The 17,998-nt window shown below is 36.4% G+C and overlaps 1 protein-coding gene across 4 annotated transcripts in view; it reads left to right on the top strand.

The window, feature by feature from the left end:
• LOC145695169 (protein PALS1-like) overlaps window positions 1-17,998 on the top strand; it is a 351,545-nt gene that overhangs the window by 329,590 nt on the left and 3,957 nt on the right. For all 4 annotated transcript variants that reach the window (XM_081772126.1, XM_081772127.1, XM_081772125.1 and 1 more), the window contains one exon: window positions 14,384-14,565. In XM_081772126.1, coding sequence (XP_081628252.1) covers window positions 14,384-14,560 — 177 coding nt within the window. In that variant the 3' untranslated portion in view covers window positions 14,561-14,565. The remainder of the gene's footprint in view (window positions 1-14,383; window positions 14,566-17,998) is intronic.

Genomic DNA, 17,998 nt, shown 5'->3' with positions numbered 1-17,998 from the left:
TAACCTATCGAAGGCAACAATCCGTACCGATATATTATGTAGAATTTTCTTCATTGTTGAAATGGATGTCCAAACCTTTAACAATGGAACAGTTTCAACAATGAAGAAAATTCTAAATAAAAATCGGCACAGACTGTTGCCTTCGATATGTTATGAAGTTCCTTCTCTAAAAATTTGAAGTTTGTAGGATGAATTTGTAAGAGAAATCGTGAATTTTCGTGAAAGGAAAAAATACATGAGAGAGATACGAAGACTGTAGTGAAATCTATCGGCAAAACTTGTCCCTTTAAACCATCCTTAAGAGAAAATATCTAATTACAGTTTGAAAGGATAAAGTATTTTTGGGGGTAGGGGAGGAAGGCATTCTAGTGTTCGTCCCCGTGAATGAACTAATGAGCACAACAATGAGAATTACATCATAACTACATTAGTGGTACATCTCAGTTTTACATACACATTCTATAAACGACAGTACAATCCAGTCGATAGGTGTACTGCAACGGCCGAAAAAGTATAATTGTATCAGTCAGGTAGTTGTGAGTTACTGTAATGATTGTGTAAATAAATTATACTAAGACCTAATATATATGATCAGTACTTTTTGTGGCGGTATCCAACGTTACGCAGTACAGTATCTGTTTCCGAAGTATTTAATAAATTTCGATTTCTGTGGCCATTTCGTTATCGTAGTATTTATTATACATTTTTTTTTTTTCAATTTAAATCTATTTGAAGACTAGAAAAAGAGTATATTATATGCATTTGAAAGGTAATACTATCAATAGATGACAGTAAATGCTAATTTCTTCCACTAATTTAAATTTGGACGCTTGCCTTCGTAGCCAATTAGATGCGTAGAATATGACTGAGTACCGTTAAAAAAAAGCACTTAACATTGTACCTTATTTTACATTAGTCCAAAAAGAAAGCTCAGTTTACGATTATCTATAAAGCATGGAGATTAAATAAGGCTTAATATCACGAATAAGTGATAATATTAAGTGTATGTTGTTTGGCAACTTGACAGTAAAAATGACTAAGGATTGTTTTTAGATTGTTTTAATAGCGTAGTTAATGTTGTGTCGCGGCCACGAACGGTCTCAAGGGGACAGCTAGACCTTCGTGGTGGACTGGTAGGAATTTCAGTGTTAGAAGGTTGTAAACACCGATTCTATCATTTGCATTTAAAGAACAACGAATAGTTTGTTCACGCTCCCAAGTAAGCTCTGGTAGAAGTCAAAATATAGGTTTTATATACACGAGCGCTTAACTAATTTATGGGCGTACTGACAGGGTGTGAAGACACCGATATAGAGAACGGTAGCCAAGAACAACAAGTATTTATATACCGCCAGAGGATAATTATATCACAACAAGAATAATTCATATAAGGGCCACGATTTATGTGGGCCAGGGTTCGAATCTCAATGTAGCCACCAATTTATGTCAGCGGGTACATATCCCAACGATTCAGTTATCAAATTATGGGCGTGACGCGAGGTATCGCATGTCACAGGCCGACAACAGTTATGTCGCGCGTGCACATTCCACCAATCTGTCACCAAAGTATGTCTTGGTGGAGGAGGTTGTTATTAGTACAATAATAATGAACAATAGCAAGAGGTAGCCTTGAAAAAGGCTGTTTATATTGGGACTTCAAATTAGTCCGTGTCAAAGAAGAGCTATGCAGCTCGGATGATAGATGGTTAAATAACATACAATTTCAATAACAACCGAGTGAAGGCGCAAAGGCGCAGATGTCCATCTCATGCAAACGGGCTATCAAATGACCACTCGTCAAGGGGACAGCTTAGGGTCCCGAAACAATACAGATAACAAAGCAAGGCGGTTTTCGTCTGAATGAGGACGAGTGAGGTCAGTACGCAAAAGAACAATAATTACGAGTATTACGATATTAGCGAGAAGGCGTCAGCGAGTTGGAATACCACTGCTATCAGCCAGTTCAGAATACTTAGCAAATTAGCATATCAAAGACATATTATATCATTATAATTAGACACGAGATGGCTGCTCGAATTGAAAGAGATCTAGGAAATCAAAAGTAATTAGCAATTCACACAAACGATATTTAAGCAACAAAAGGTTTCAAAGTAATTTTGAAACTACTTGGGAGGTGATCCCCTTTACAGTTAAGCGACTTTATGAAAAGATAATGCAAATGACAGTTACATGACAACATTAAATAAACAGTGATAACCCACCTGAGGTCCGTGGTCCTACCTCCAGGCACTCTAAGTCGAGATGGGAAGACTCCGGGGCTATCTTCGACGCTGCTGTAGCCGTTTCGTACGCACCAGGTAGCACAATCACTTAAAAGCACTAAGAACACTATTACGAGAAACTTACTTGTACTTCGAGCGGCTGAAATACAAGAACAGGATAGACGGACGATGATCAGGACTTCATGTAAGACGATGTCGTCACTGAGCTTCGTACGGGATTAGAAATCTTCGGAATATTTGGGACTTCGCACAGGCTGGTCTTCTCCTGGATGGATGATGGAATAGAGGTGAGACGAATGGTGAATGCAGTTCCCAGTTTCGAACTACGTCCAACAGGATTTCATTCCACAGGTCATCTGCCTTCTCCAGTAGACTACAACATGGGCACGTCGATACGAGGCGTTAATATAGATATTGAGAAAGAATTATGAAACGTTCACCAAAAGGGAAGTATTGAGAATGTTTTTGGAATGACGTAAACAATGCAAGTTCGAGTTAGGAAGAATTTTATTAGCTGGCTCGAATAAGTCCGTAGACTGAATACATTACAGGGTGACTTTCCTACATGAGGTCTTCTACGTAACTCAGCGTTAGCACAGGTTAACGAATATTGTTTTAGGAAGCATTTAGGTACACAAAAGTTGAATTAATGAGAGATCTTAAAGAGATCCTTGTAGAGCCAATGTTCAGATTAGGTAAGCAGAATCTGAGTAGTAATAACTAAGTTTGTAGGTTGTCTGTATACTCACAGTGAGAACAGAGGTACTGTCCAGTTGAGCACTTAAGGTGGAATTAGTGATAACACACACTGCTCGTCTCCAATGATGGATCTTTACGAAATGTCCGTGGTGGAAGGAATACCGTCCTTACGCCGTATGATGGAAGTTAACAGTCACTGCTGACACAATAGCACAAGTCGGTGAGGGATGTAACAAAGTTTCTCCCGACCGAAGAACGGGCTATAACAAGAGTGTCAACGTTCCGGCGTAGTTCCAAGTTAGACTGTGGACGATAAGTCCATGCCGTGGAGTTTGATGGAACCTTACCCGAAGGAGGGGCAACAAGCGAGAGCTTGTGCCTCTTCGAAGGGTTATCGGAATTCCCCCGAAGGGGGCAACAGGCGGGAGCCTGTGCCTCTTCGAAAACTCGATGATGATGATTCCCCCGAATTGACGAAATCTATGAATTTACCTCTCAAGAGAGATGTACTCACTTTTTGTTTGACCTTATCATTTTCACACGGCACTAGGGTAGGGACGTGTGAAGGCAGGGGTAAGTCAGGGTTTTACCTGATTGGATTTCGAACTATTTATGAAACGAATTTAAGTTTCTGCGACTGCGTAAGCAGGCGGAGGGCGTATCCTAAAAGCTTCCTGTACATGGAAAAATTTATTGATACAAAAACCCTGATAACCTGAGAAGGTTAACATTTGACCTCATGTGTACAAAGAGTCAATTTTGGTTACAGATAGTACAATTTACTAAGACAATTTTAATTACACCGTGACTCTCCAGACACATTATATTTTCAATAAAATTTCAAGAGTTCAAAAGTTCAAACTTTGCAAGTGTGCTTTAAAAATTAACGACTTAGGTCTGTGACAATTTATATTACTAAAACGTCCAAAAACATAGTGAATAATCAAATTTATAATCGAACACTTGTGGTCGTATTACGGGAAGATGAGACTCTGTGTCATAGTTATTGAATATATGGTTGACTAACAAAATAACCTTTTTAACCTTTAAGTTAACCAAACGAATTTCAGATTAATTCTGTCGTTTCTATTTATTTAAGATTTTGATAACCAAAAAGTAGGAATCTATTACTTTCCTGTAGGAGAAAAGATTATCTTCTCTAGACGAGAAAGGTTATAGTTTAACTGATTCCTGAGCAGACAGTCAGCTGGCTGGGAGGGATGAAGCAGACATAATATTTCATCCAACAAAAAAAATAAAGACAGCTGGAAGGAACTTGAATGCGCGAAGAGAATGACTAACATTTCCCTGTTCTCTCGTTCTTCCTTGTTTTAAGATTTAAGAAAAAAAATAAACTTGTCTACGCAATTAGAAAAATAATTGTCGTTAATTGTTTGAGTAATTGTGGAGTGTGGCAAAAATTTTGGCGCCAATTGAGATGGCGCGTGTGGCACACTACAGTCGACGCCCCTTAAGGAAAAAAAATTTTAGTTTGCTCCGACAAATCTAAACATTTTTTTTTTACTTAGGGCTAATGGCAAATTAAATTTCAGAGTTGGCAACACTTTCATGTTAAATGAGTTTTTACTTTGGGTTGGCAACATTGACTTAACCTATGGTAGGTTACAACACTGTTGTATGTTCGAGCAATACTACATACTAAGGTTAATTAAAATTGAAATAGAACATACCCTAACTCAATATAAGAGAACTCATATAGTATATAGTGACAATTTCATAATAAGTACATAAAACTAAGAAATGACACGATTAGTGAACTTTAAATTACATGATTGGATCATAAACTCAATGATACTAATCAATAAGCTATACCTATAGACATTTACAAAGTATGTATATGAGCTTATACTAAAGGGCATTAATTCCTTAAAACTTTATAGCATTTCTACATATGTACCTTAAAATTTTACATGTAAATTTAAATGATATTCCTTTTAATAATAATTTCCAAAATTATTAAGATTTTCTGACAAATGTGCTTATAGAATAAAAATAATATGAGACCAAATAATTCGTAGGCGATAGCAATATCGAATTGTATTTACAAAGATACAAAAACAAAAGGAAACAGAATTACCAAATTCTTGTTTATCTACGGAAACATAATAAGGAAGTAGACACATAGTTGACCTTACTGAACCCAAACAAACCATTAAAGGATAAGAGATGAACTTGACCTACTTTTTAGACTCTAACGGTACATTTTCTTTTTAACTTTTTCTTTTTCTTTTAAAAAAAAGAACTACCCTAAACCATTAACACATTCAGCTTGGCCTCGAGCTGATATATGATATTTTCTACAGAGGGGTAACTCACAGAAGATGAAAGAATTCAAGAATCTGTATATAGACGTATATATATATATTCTTCAGCTACACAACTAACCTTTGAGATTTTTTTTTTTTTTTAAACTGTTTCTTGTCCCTACGTTAACGGAACCATTCTATTTGGAAACAGATGTTTCGAGATTGTACCTTTTACACATATGACTAATATATTGTAATCGTAAATTATAGCTACCTTTTAGATGTACGTTTAACAAATTAATGATGCAAATTATCATTGCATTGGATTAGACAGAATACTATTGTCACACTTTTATTCTTATATAATTAATATAACGTACGAGGTATTATAGACCTCCTGATTTGAAACATTATCGTTTTCAATACGATTATTATTAGCATGGATGTTGTTGGCAACATCAATATTAATACTATTATTACTAGCAACAATGTTATGGTGGCTATTTCTTATGCATTTTGTTACTTTAATTATTTCGAATTTATAGCTACAAGCATTAGTTTGATCAGTTTGTATCAATTGTTATAGAAATTGATAATGAATCCTTCATAATTGATTTACAAAATGGCAAAGCTTACGAGATAACATGAAAATTAATTCTCTCACAGAAAGAGTTTTAGAGTACAGGTGAAAAACCTTTTGTACATTTATATGGGAAATATAAAATCACTATGCCACCATGATATTATGATACAGAGCAAGAAATTACAGATATGAAAAATATAAGCTATTTATGCGTTATGATCTTATGAATCCGTTAAATGACGCATAAGTAAGTTAAGTAAGTTAATTGTTACTTCAATGATGTTAACTTACGGGTAATTAAGGAGATTTCTGAACAACAAACAATAGATAGCTCTAAAATTAATTAACATACTGACTTCTAGTATGGTTGAAATAGTTATATTCTTTGCGCGTGGGACGCAAGTTGCACAATTTTTGTTTAAATAGAGTATTCTAGAAAGGGATGATGATGCCTTTCGTACTAATGACTCAACATAAATAAATCTACTAAAGTTTAATGATTAGGCAATTCATAGACAATTCTCGCTTGAAATAGGAATATTTGAGTTATAATTGAACATTTACAATTAACGATAAAATACCAATGTTTTTAATTCGCTAATAGCTAATTAATGTGAGCTCGTCCACGCTACTGGACTAGATGAGCGGTTAGAAGACATTTAAACTATCATAATATTTCTATATGTATTGCCTATAATTAATTATACATATTACTTTAAAAGCTTTTTCAACACATTATAACTACATTGTTAACAAGCATAGATGATTATTTGAATCAATATGAGGTTTTCAATTAATCGGCATCAGATATGGGTACTTAATCATACGAAATTCATACATTTTTCATCCTTGTTTAAGGGCACAAATTATACACAATTATATCGCTACACTTGAATTTTCTTACTAAAATTCGCTTTACACTTAACCTCTAGATTAAATGATTTTCAATTACATATGGCGAGAGCTCGAGAATCCTTAAGTCACTGTTGTAGATCAAACAATTGATCTTCAAATAACAAATTAACGATAATTAAACTTCAGATGGGAGAGTTTTACATTAAGATTTTCCTTTTTGAGAGGGGCGGCTTGGCTTTTTGAATGAGATTGGATGACTTGTTACGTTTAGTAATAATTGCATGAATTTCATTAGCAATTTTGAGGCGTCTGATTTTAACGCAGAAAAAGATAATAATGGCTTAATTTAGTAGAACATTTACACAAATACACAATTAACTCGGCCGTGGGCAACTTTACTAGGCTTTCTGGTGCGGACAACCTTTTACTCAAGGGAGAATGAATGGAACTGGTCATTGGTGCTCCTAAGATAACTAGTACGTAATGAAATAACACATAATACTAACTTCAATATACCTGAAAGATTTTCTCGCTTGACACTAACCTTGGAGCGGATGGCGCTCGGAATTACTTTCATACAACAGAAAACTTACTCAATATAGCAGGCCTGTTCAGAAGGGGCCGCTTATTAGCACTTTTACCACATTTACATATTTCTGCAAAGGAAACAAGACACTTGGCCTCCTTTTCCTTGCATTTATTCGCCTTTTAATCGCATTTTTGCCTTCTGGGAGAAGACAGAGGGGCTGCAAGAAAATGCGCCCAGGTCGGTAATTTACGGACCTATTGAATCAACATAAGCATGGCTGGACCTAGACTGACGCAAAGAGGTGTGGTCACTCCGAAAAGATGACGACAGCTGTTTGACGCGAGTAGGCAGCAATTCGCAATCGCTATTTCGAGGACAGTTCGAAGGCACTGTCAATAGCAATCTAGCACAACAGAGAGATATGTATTCTACACATCAAACGCAATTTATATGAATTTCTTCAAGATGCGAGGGAAGTACTACTTAACCCAAAACACTACAATTGAAAATTAGCGAGATTATAAATTGAGCGGAAACACCTGAGTTTGATGATTACGTCACATGGGCTGACGACATTTTTTTACGTCCGGCACAGTTGCAATTAGATTTTCGAATTGATACTTTCCACATTACTTTAATACTATACGGCCATTGCAATACAAAGAGATTTAACTAGAACGGTATACTACATTTTCATTAATTAATAGGTTTCAATATTCCTGAACAAACATACATGAATGCACGCAATTTCTCATTTCATGTCTAATAATACTCATAAATGGATACATTTTCCTTGAAAAGTTCTACGTTTGCCGTGAGGTTTAGATAACTTCTGTTTTTGGAAACGATTAAAAACGCTAAATCGTTGTACAACTTCAAAGATTTCAAAGGGTCATCCGTTTTGACACATTTAACTAAACGCAAATCAATAAGAGTTGATTCTAGGTGTTTGACAACAAGATTTTTTTTTCGACTAGCGGTAATAAAGCAACAATTTGTATTCTCGGTTTCGGACCAGAGAATGCGAAAAGAATTGAAGGTCGTAACTCTTCATGATACTCAATTAAATTGGAGAGATAATGTAAAGACATGGTTTTGATGCCGTGAAATATAATTTCTGAACTATTCGCTAGGCTAGTCTGGAAATGTAATTCATACCATTTTCGGAATCGTAAGCCGCTTAGATTTTGAACAATTTCCTCTTGTTCTGTTAATCCGTAAGTGGGATTAAATAATTCAAATTTAGGCAAAACTGAACGTTGCGCAAGTAGGTACTTAAATGAAGAATCTTGCATGAGGACTTCGTCTTCTTTATAGACAGGATAATACAATTTATGATGTCCAAACATTTTGACAACTAATTTTCCTTTCTCTCTCTCTCTACTAAACTACTGAAATACGAACGAGTGACGAATAAATGAACGAACGAGTGGATATCGTCACATACATAAAACAAATTGACTTTCTCTCAATGATCAATGACTTAAGTAATTAAGTTTTACATGAATCAAATAACTGCAATTAACTTGATGAGTTAAGAATTCTCACGCCTCCGTTTTTCTTTACTACTACTATTATACCTTCTTATTAATGTTACTAGGAAGAAGAAAGAAACTTCACCAGTTGAAAGAAAACAGATCGTTCTTCGAAAGGTTGCGGAGGGAAACAAGTATTTCGTTCCGCTATTTCGCTTCTTTTTTTTTTTTTTTTTTTTTACAGCCGTGGGTTGACGGCGAGCGCAAAAGGAAAGGCTTTCTGTCCAAAAGATTGAAAACTTCCTGTCGCGGTCAATTTTCTATCCTATTTTCTTTCTAGGTGTGAACCTTCTTTGATCTTGTTTTTCTTTATTTACAACTACCACGGGGGGGGGGGGGGGGGGGTTGGAGAATAAACGAACAAGATGTTTCTGTGAGTGTTATCTTAGCTTAAAAAGATTGGAACAATAAGTTCTGCAATGAAACTATACCTAACTCTCTTTTTAAATTTGTAAAAGAATGTAAGATTACGTTTACGTCAACAAAGCAAAATGAGAGATTTGTTGTGTCTCTACCAAACAACTATCTTGTGATTTAAAATGAACAAAATCTTTTGAATGAGGTGTGCAAACTATTCAAAAACACACAAATTAACTTGATTTACTTTGAAACACACTTTCCTTAAATTTTAACTAAAATTACAAGATTAAATCAATACAGTGTAACAATTTACAAGATAGATTAAATTTTTCGCTATCACAAGCTGTTACCAAAATTTACCAAAATTAACAGAATTTACTCTTGTGAAGCGGGTTAGTATCCCGCCGTAGCTGCCACCAATTCTGTCGCGGCCACGAACGGTCTCAAGGGGACAGCTAGACCTTCGTGGTGGACTGGTAGGAATTTCAGTGTTAGAAGGTTGTAAACACCGATTCTATCATTTGCATTTAAAGAACAACGAATAGTTTGTTCACGCTCCCAAGTAAGCTCTGGTAGAAGTCAAAATATAGGTTTTATATACACGAGCGCTTAACTAATTTATGGGCGTACTGACAGGGTGTGAAGACACCGATATAGAGAACGGTAGCCAAGAACAACAAGTATTTATATACCGCCAGAGGATAATTATATCACAACAAGAATAATTCATATAAGGGCCACGATTTATGTGGGCCAGGGTTCGAATCTCAATGTAGCCACCAATTTATGTCAGCGGGTACATATCCCAACGATTCAGTTATCAAATTATGGGCGTGACGCGAGGTATCGCATGTCACAGGCCGACAACAGTTATGTCGCGCGTGCACATTCCACCAATCTGTCACCAAAGTATGTCTTGGTGGAGGAGGTTGTTATTAGTACAATAATAATGAACAATAGCAAGAGGTAGCCTTGAAAAAGGCTGTTTATATTGGGACTTCAAATTAGTCCGTGTCAAAGAAGAGCTATGCAGCTCGGATGATAGATGGTTAAATAACATACAATTTCAATAACAACCGAGTGAAGGCGCAAAGGCGCAGATGTCCATCTCATGCAAACGGGCTATCAAATGACCACTCGTCAAGGGGACAGCTTAGGGTCCCGAAACAATACAGATAACAAAGCAAGGCGGTTTTCGTCTGAATGAGGACGAGTGAGGTCAGTACGCAAAAGAACAATAATTACGAGTATTACGATATTAGCGAGAAGGCGTCAGCGAGTTGGAATACCACTGCTATCAGCCAGTTCAGAATACTTAGCAAATTAGCATATCAAAGACATATTATATCATTATAATTAGACACGAGATGGCTGCTCGAATTGAAAGAGATCTAGGAAATCAAAAGTAATTAGCAATTCACACAAACGATATTTAAGCAACAAAAGGTTTCAAAGTAATTTTGAAACTACTTGGGAGGTGATCCCCTTTACAGTTAAGCGACTTTATGAAAAGATAATGCAAATGACAGTTACATGACAACATTAAATAAACAGTGATAACCCACCTGAGGTCCGTGGTCCTACCTCCAGGCACTCTAAGTCGAGATGGGAAGACTCCGGGGCTATCTTCGACGCTGCTGTAGCCGTTTCGTACGCACCAGGTAGCACAATCACTTAAAAGCACTAAGAACACTATTACGAGAAACTTACTTGTACTTCGAGCGGCTGAAATACAAGAACAGGATAGACGGACGATGATCAGGACTTCATGTAAGACGATGTCGTCACTGAGCTTCGTACGGGATTAGAAATCTTCGGAATATTTGGGACTTCGCACAGGCTGGTCTTCTCCTGGATGGATGATGGAATAGAGGTGAGACGAATGGTGAATGCAGTTCCCAGTTTCGAACTACGTCCAACAGGATTTCATTCCACAGGTCATCTGCCTTCTCCAGTAGACTACAACATGGGCACGTCGATACGAGGCGTTAATATAGATATTGAGAAAGAATTATGAAACGTTCACCAAAAGGGAAGTATTGAGAATGTTTTTGGAATGACGTAAACAATGCAAGTTCGAGTTAGGAAGAATTTTATTAGCTGGCTCGAATAAGTCCGTAGACTGAATACATTACAGGGTGACTTTCCTACATGAGGTCTTCTACGTAACTCAGCGTTAGCACAGGTTAACGAATATTGTTTTAGGAAGCATTTAGGTACACAAAAGTTGAATTAATGAGAGATCTTAAAGAGATCCTTGTAGAGCCAATGTTCAGATTAGGTAAGCAGAATCTGAGTAGTAATAACTAAGTTTGTAGGTTGTCTGTATACTCACAGTGAGAACAGAGGTACTGTCCAGTTGAGCACTTAAGGTGGAATTAGTGATAACACACACTGCTCGTCTCCAATGATGGATCTTTACGAAATGTCCGTGGTGGAAGGAATACCGTCCTTACGCCGTATGATGGAAGTTAACAGTCACTGCTGACACAATAGCACAAGTCGGTGAGGGATGTAACAAAGTTTCTCCCGACCGAAGAACGGGCTATAACAAGAGTGTCAACGTTCCGGCGTAGTTCCAAGTTAGACTGTGGACGATAAGTCCATGCCGTGGAGTTTGATGGAACCTTACCCGAAGGAGGGGCAACAAGCGAGAGCTTGTGCCTCTTCGAAGGGTTATCGGAATTCCCCCGAAGGGGGCAACAGGCGGGAGCCTGTGCCTCTTCGAAAACTCGATGATGATGATTCCCCCGAATTGACGAAATCTATGAATTTACCTCTCAAGAGAGATGTACTCACTTTTTGTTTGACCTTATCATTTTCACACGGCACTAGGGTAGGGACGTGTGAAGGCAGGGGTAAGTCAGGGTTTTACCTGATTGGATTTCGAACTATTTATGAAACGAATTTAAGTTTCTGCGACTGCGTAAGCAGGCGGAGGGCGTATCCTAAAAGCTTCCTGTACATGGAAAAATTTATTGATACAAAAACCCTGATAACCTGAGAAGGTTAACATTTGACCTCATGTGTACAAAGAGTCAATTTTGGTTACAGATAGTACAATTTACTAAGACAATTTTAATTACACCGTGACTCTCCAGACACATTATATTTTCAATAAAATTTCAAGAGTTCAAAAGTTCAAACTTTGCAAGTGTGCTTTAAAAATTAACGACTTAGGTCTGTGACAATTTATATTACTAAAACGTCCAAAAACATAGTGAATAATCAAATTTATAATCGAACACTTGTGGTCGTATTACGGGAAGATGAGACTCTGTGTCATAGTTATTGAATATATGGTTGACTAACAAAATAACCTTTTTAACCTTTAAGTTAACCAAACGAATTTCAGATTAATTCTGTCGTTTCTATTTATTTAAGATTTTGATAACCAAAAAGTAGGAATCTATTACTTTCCTGTAGGAGAAAAGATTATCTTCTCTAGACGAGAAAGGTTATAGTTTAACTGATTCCTGAGCAGACAGTCAGCTGGCTGGGAGGGATGAAGCAGACATAATATTTCATCCAACAAAAAAAATAGACAGCTGGAAGGAACTTGAATGCGCGAAGAGAATGACTAACATTTCCCTGTTCTCTCGTTCTTCCTTGTTTTAAGATTTAAGAAAAAAAATAAACTTGTCTACGCAATTAGAAAAATAATTGTCGTTAATTGTTTGAGTAATTGTGGAGTGTGGCAAAAATTTTGGCGCCAATTGAGATGGCGCGTGTGGCACACTACAGTTGGAATGGATTCTCTTTTATTAATCGTCAGATAATTTTATCTTTCCATCATTAGATTGAAATAACAATGTTTCGTTATATTTATACCCTATGAAAACGGATAACATCAATTCGACTGTAGGTTGTAGAAAGTAAATGTTTGGAATTGTGATGCAGGTTTAATGTATTAAATTCTAATAGTTTGGATATCGTAGATACCTTCTGAACTTGAAGTCACGTTATCTCTTGCCCATTAACTTGAGCCTTAATTGGGTTTGTTACCTCGTAGCTAAATAGGGCGTGTGAAACTGAGATTTGATTTTCGATATGAGGTATAGTGCTTCGAATTAGATGTGAAACTGTAGCTTTGGTGCTGAAAAGGGACTTTGAATCCTAACTAATGCAACCTGAGAACTAACCATGAAGTTGAGGTAGAACTGAACTTCATAATATATATACACTGACCACCTCAATTCAGATAAAGCTGTGGAATATTTGAATCGACATTTTTCGATATCGAGCAATTTTATTGATCGATATTACGATATTTTCTGTATTCAATATATCGATTATATTGCTATGTTTTGTTTATTTATTTTTCGACATCCAAATCTAGATATCACTCAGCCCTAGACAGTGATCGAAGTGAGACGGTATGCGGTGGTATGTCATACCGCCTCTGGTTTTTCACTGATCAAGACATACTGTCACTGGAAAGTTTATGCTAAATACCTGTAATAAATCCATTTTTATGCACAGTAATTGAATAGCTTTGCACATAAAAAGATTTTATTTCTTATAAAGAAATAATTTCTAAGTTGAAAACACCGACATTTTTGTTACCTTTTTCCTATCTTTAGTTTTTAAAATGAGTTGTCTTCAAAGAAGTTCATCTAGTTCATATTTTGATGTGTCATATTGAATTGTTTCTTTCTTATGTATGTATGTGTGTGTCTTGCCTTAATGCATATAAATGCCATGTTTTGAGCATGAGCGGATTTAGGGGTTGTCTGCTGTGGGGACGATTCTTACGGGGGTTTGGAACACCCCTCCGCCGAGTTGGGGAAGGGGGAGCTTTCCCGCAGGATATTGTTAATATAAAAATTCTGTTTTTGAGCATTTTCATGTATAATTCTCTATAATACAACATAAGGGGATACATATTTTTATGCCGTCCTCACTAAACAGAAGCCCTCTAGTGGTTTTCAGTCATTATACAATAGAAATGCAATCTTTAGGCAACATACCTTTACTGTATTTCAACATTGAAATAGCCGGTATGTCGAGTTAAAATCGTAATAAAACATACCACCTCTGCTTTTTTTCCACTTCGAACACTGGCCCTAGATTCAGATTTATAATTTGAAATATTTTGGTTGCAACATTTTGATGTGCAAATTGTATCAGCTATATTTGTTCGCAACATGATGCGAGGGTCAGCCTTGAGATTATCTCTGGTGTATAGCAGTAACTGATATGTAAAGTGGCAACGTTCAGGAGTATTTGGTGCACCCAGCGATTTCGTAAAATATTTGATTATACTGTAGTCCTATTAAAATGCTAATGTAACTTTTTTTTTTTAATTTTAGGAAGAAGAGCTCAAAGAAATCATAGAGAAAGCCAGAGAAATGGAAGACAAATACGGCCACTACTTCGACATGATCATAATTAACAACGACACCGAACGAGCGTATCAACAGCTACTTAATGAAATTAATATTTTAGAACGAGAGCCTCAGTGGGTGCCAGTGGCTTGGATTAAATAAATTTGGTAAGTATACAGCTTAAAGTTTATTATAATAAATGTATATAAATGCTTAATCTCTGAATTCGTCTAGTGTTTTCTATTTTTACCGTATTTGTCAGCATATAAGACACACCTCATTTCCTGTATCTCGTTTCGAGGAATAAACATTTTCACTGCATAAGACCTGCTTCTTTTCTTTTTCAAAAAAGTAAAAGTGATACTTTAGCAAGAAACATGTGCCGAATTAACAATGCTTAATTACAGTAAATGTAGAGTCGCGCACGCGTTTGGGCATGCCTGTAAGCGCATGTTCGTCCAGAGAAAAAGCATGTATGCTATGAAACGGTTAATAAAAGAGATTGTATCCAAACTACATTTACTGAGTTACTGATTTGTACCTAGCTGAAATCTTGATGTATACTTTTAAGAAACCAGGAAGACATCAGACAATATGCAATCAAGAATACTTGTTGAAATTGAAATAATTAAAATCTCTGTATTTGCGTATAAGACATATTCCATTTTTACATTTGTTCCCAAGAAAAAGGGCTTGTGGGGGGTACTGTGTGTAATTCTGGGTAATTTTGACTGACGAGAATATACCGCCTAATTCGCAGTTGTTAGCACCTTTCGGGTCTATTTCTGTCTGGCACCTCGATGTGATGCCGGCGTGCCACCCGATGTGCAGTTGTTTAGTTGGACTTATCTGCCTGTTCAGTTGTGGTAAGGCCACCCTGAGAAGATGGTGTTTTCCATCGAGTAGGGAATTGTGAAAATGGAATGATATATGCGGATGGGATCAATTAAGAACATACAAGAAGTCCTTACTGCCAGGTATCCAGGAACAAAACCACCCAAGAAATGCTATATTCAAAACCTGGTGCAAATATGGCTCAAACCGGGTCTATGGTGAATGTGAATAGGATGAAATCAAATGTTGTTCGAACGGCGTGATATTCAGCAAGAGATAACACGAAGTCCGCAAAAGTCTACCAGGACACTAACCCAACAAGTCGATGTGTCACGAACAACGTGTCAGCCACACGTAAAAAGCTACACTACCATACCAAGCAGATATGTTCAGGAACTGAAGGAGCCGGACATATGTGAACGAATTGCATAGTGGTAGCGATGGGAGACGGACGTTGGAGCCTTTGCTGTTCTTTTATATCCGACAAAGCGTGGTTCCATTTTATGTTACGTGAATGCGCAGTTACATTGTATTAATCTGCTGAAAATTTACATATCCTGCACAAAATATTCTTCCATGACCGAAAAATTGTTGTTTGGTGTGCAGTCGTAGGGACACAAATGTAGTAAAGGGATCCAGTGTTCTTTAAATCAACAGTGAATAGTGAAGTTAACTATAGCCTCTTGCAATAGATTTACGACGAACATACAAAACACGACACGCAAAACTACTTCCAACGAGATGGAGCCACACTTCAAATTAATCTCTGGCGTTGGTGGATGAACTGTTTACAGAAGAGCGCATTGCAAAGCAAGGGATTGCAACTCCCTCGTTCAACTGTTTTGTCCCGTGATGTTTTATCTCTAGGGATACTTAGAGGAGAAAGACAAATACCCTCATATCCTGGCTGAACTGCAGAAAAACATTATCCACACCATCCGAAGCATCATCCGTGGAGAGCTACAGACGGTGTCAGCCAATATGCTGCGACGTTTGTAGAAGTGTCTGGACGTTAACAGAGGTTACGTTCAGCATCTCTTGTAACATGCAGGCATGCCACTGTTCACATTTTCCTACTCTTTCAGCCGGTATCTTGTGTTACCACGCCGGGCTACTTTCATGTGGACCGTCCTGTTTAGAAATCTAAATTTGCTCTCCTGTAAAATTGTTGATGTACACATCATGTTTTGCCATTTTATTCATGATATTCGTAGGTAGATTCATGAACAATCATGAACGGATGGTAGATCAAGTAATATATGTAAAGAGAAATGAAAGTAGTTTTCTTCGTGCTTATGATGTACATTCATACAACACAAGACAAAAGAGTAACATATTCACAGCATACCAAAACTATGCGTGCACCAAAGAAGTGTCCTTCCTGTGTCCGCTAAGTTGTTTAATAAGCTCCCAAGTTGTTTGAAGGATATCGAAAGCATACTGAATTTCAAAAATGAACTATTTAATTTTTTGTGTAACAAAATGTATTATGATATTAATGAATACTTGGGTGATAGTTTGTAAATTAATGTAGTATCAATTATATTGAAATGTCTTCTTATTATTTGACAAGTCCTTATGTACTGGTCTCTGACCAATAATGTACGACATGGATGAATAAAAGAATGAATGAATGAATCACTTTTGAGTGTCTACGCCATGTCCTGTGCTTTTTCAAAGTAGATAAATGTAATATTACTTAAATTTCAAGGTATATTACAAAATTTAATTTATACGAAGGAACACTTTAAATAGGTTTGAAGAAGAAATCAGTAAAATCAATACATTAAAACAATGTATAGAAATGCGAGCAGTAATAATAGTTTAATATAACAAATATAATATAAATAAAAACTTTCATCCCAAGAACTAAGTAATACTTTTCAAGGAACACGGTCCTCAGTCTTGACTTACTAAACATCAGAGCATACTGTTCTGACTGATGTGAAGTGTGGATTTTATTTCGAATCATTTATCCTTTTCATCTTTCTACTTTTTTTTTACCTCCCCTCCAAAAAGAAAAAAAAAATAAGTAAGCTGATGATGAGGACCATGTTCCTCGAAAGTATTACTTAATTCTTGGGGTGAAGCTTTTTATCTCTATTGTACTTGCTACATTAAAATTACAAGTCATTTCAAAGTAAACAGAAAAATAGTTTCCCGTATAAGTCAATGGCCTAAAATACAAAGATGTTGCAGGTGTTGGACATCGTTGACGAGTTTTCCATTTTTTTTGTGCTCCTTGTCGAGAAGGTTGTATTATTACTCTTCTCTTACCTTCCAGAAATGGGAAATTATTCCTGACATATGATTCGTACAAGAAATCCTTATTGGGGAATAAACGCACATTCTTCACACGTAGCCATTTTTATTTCTTTGTCGGTATTGAAGGAAAGTATTTGTTCAACTTCGATTAAAATAAAAATCAGTTTATTATGTATTTTAATTCCCACGATTCCTTTCATGCAGAAAATAATAATGACTATTAGCTTAAACACAGCAATGAGTCTAATATTTATTAATGCCAAACTTTTCAGCGGAAACTACCATTTTTGTCAGTGATTTATTATTTGTACATGAACATTCAATGCTGTTTGTGTTCAAACGCATTTCTGAGTTTAATGGTTATGATCATGTGACAGTTTAATTCCTTAGTTACTCAAAATGATAATCACTACAGTATTTTGGTAATATACGTACTGTGAGTACTCATCATTGCTAATATGATTAATGGTCTCTGCCTCAGAAGCAAATATATATTCGAGA

Source organism: Thermobia domestica, chromosome 9 (genome assembly GCF_964235325.1).
Source record: "Thermobia domestica chromosome 9, izTheDome1.hap1.1, whole genome shotgun sequence".
Classification (NCBI taxonomy): domain Eukaryota; kingdom Metazoa; phylum Arthropoda; class Insecta; order Zygentoma; family Lepismatidae; genus Thermobia; species Thermobia domestica.
Note: the sequence above shows the minus strand (reverse complement) of the source record. Positions and strands in the feature narration are given on the sequence as shown.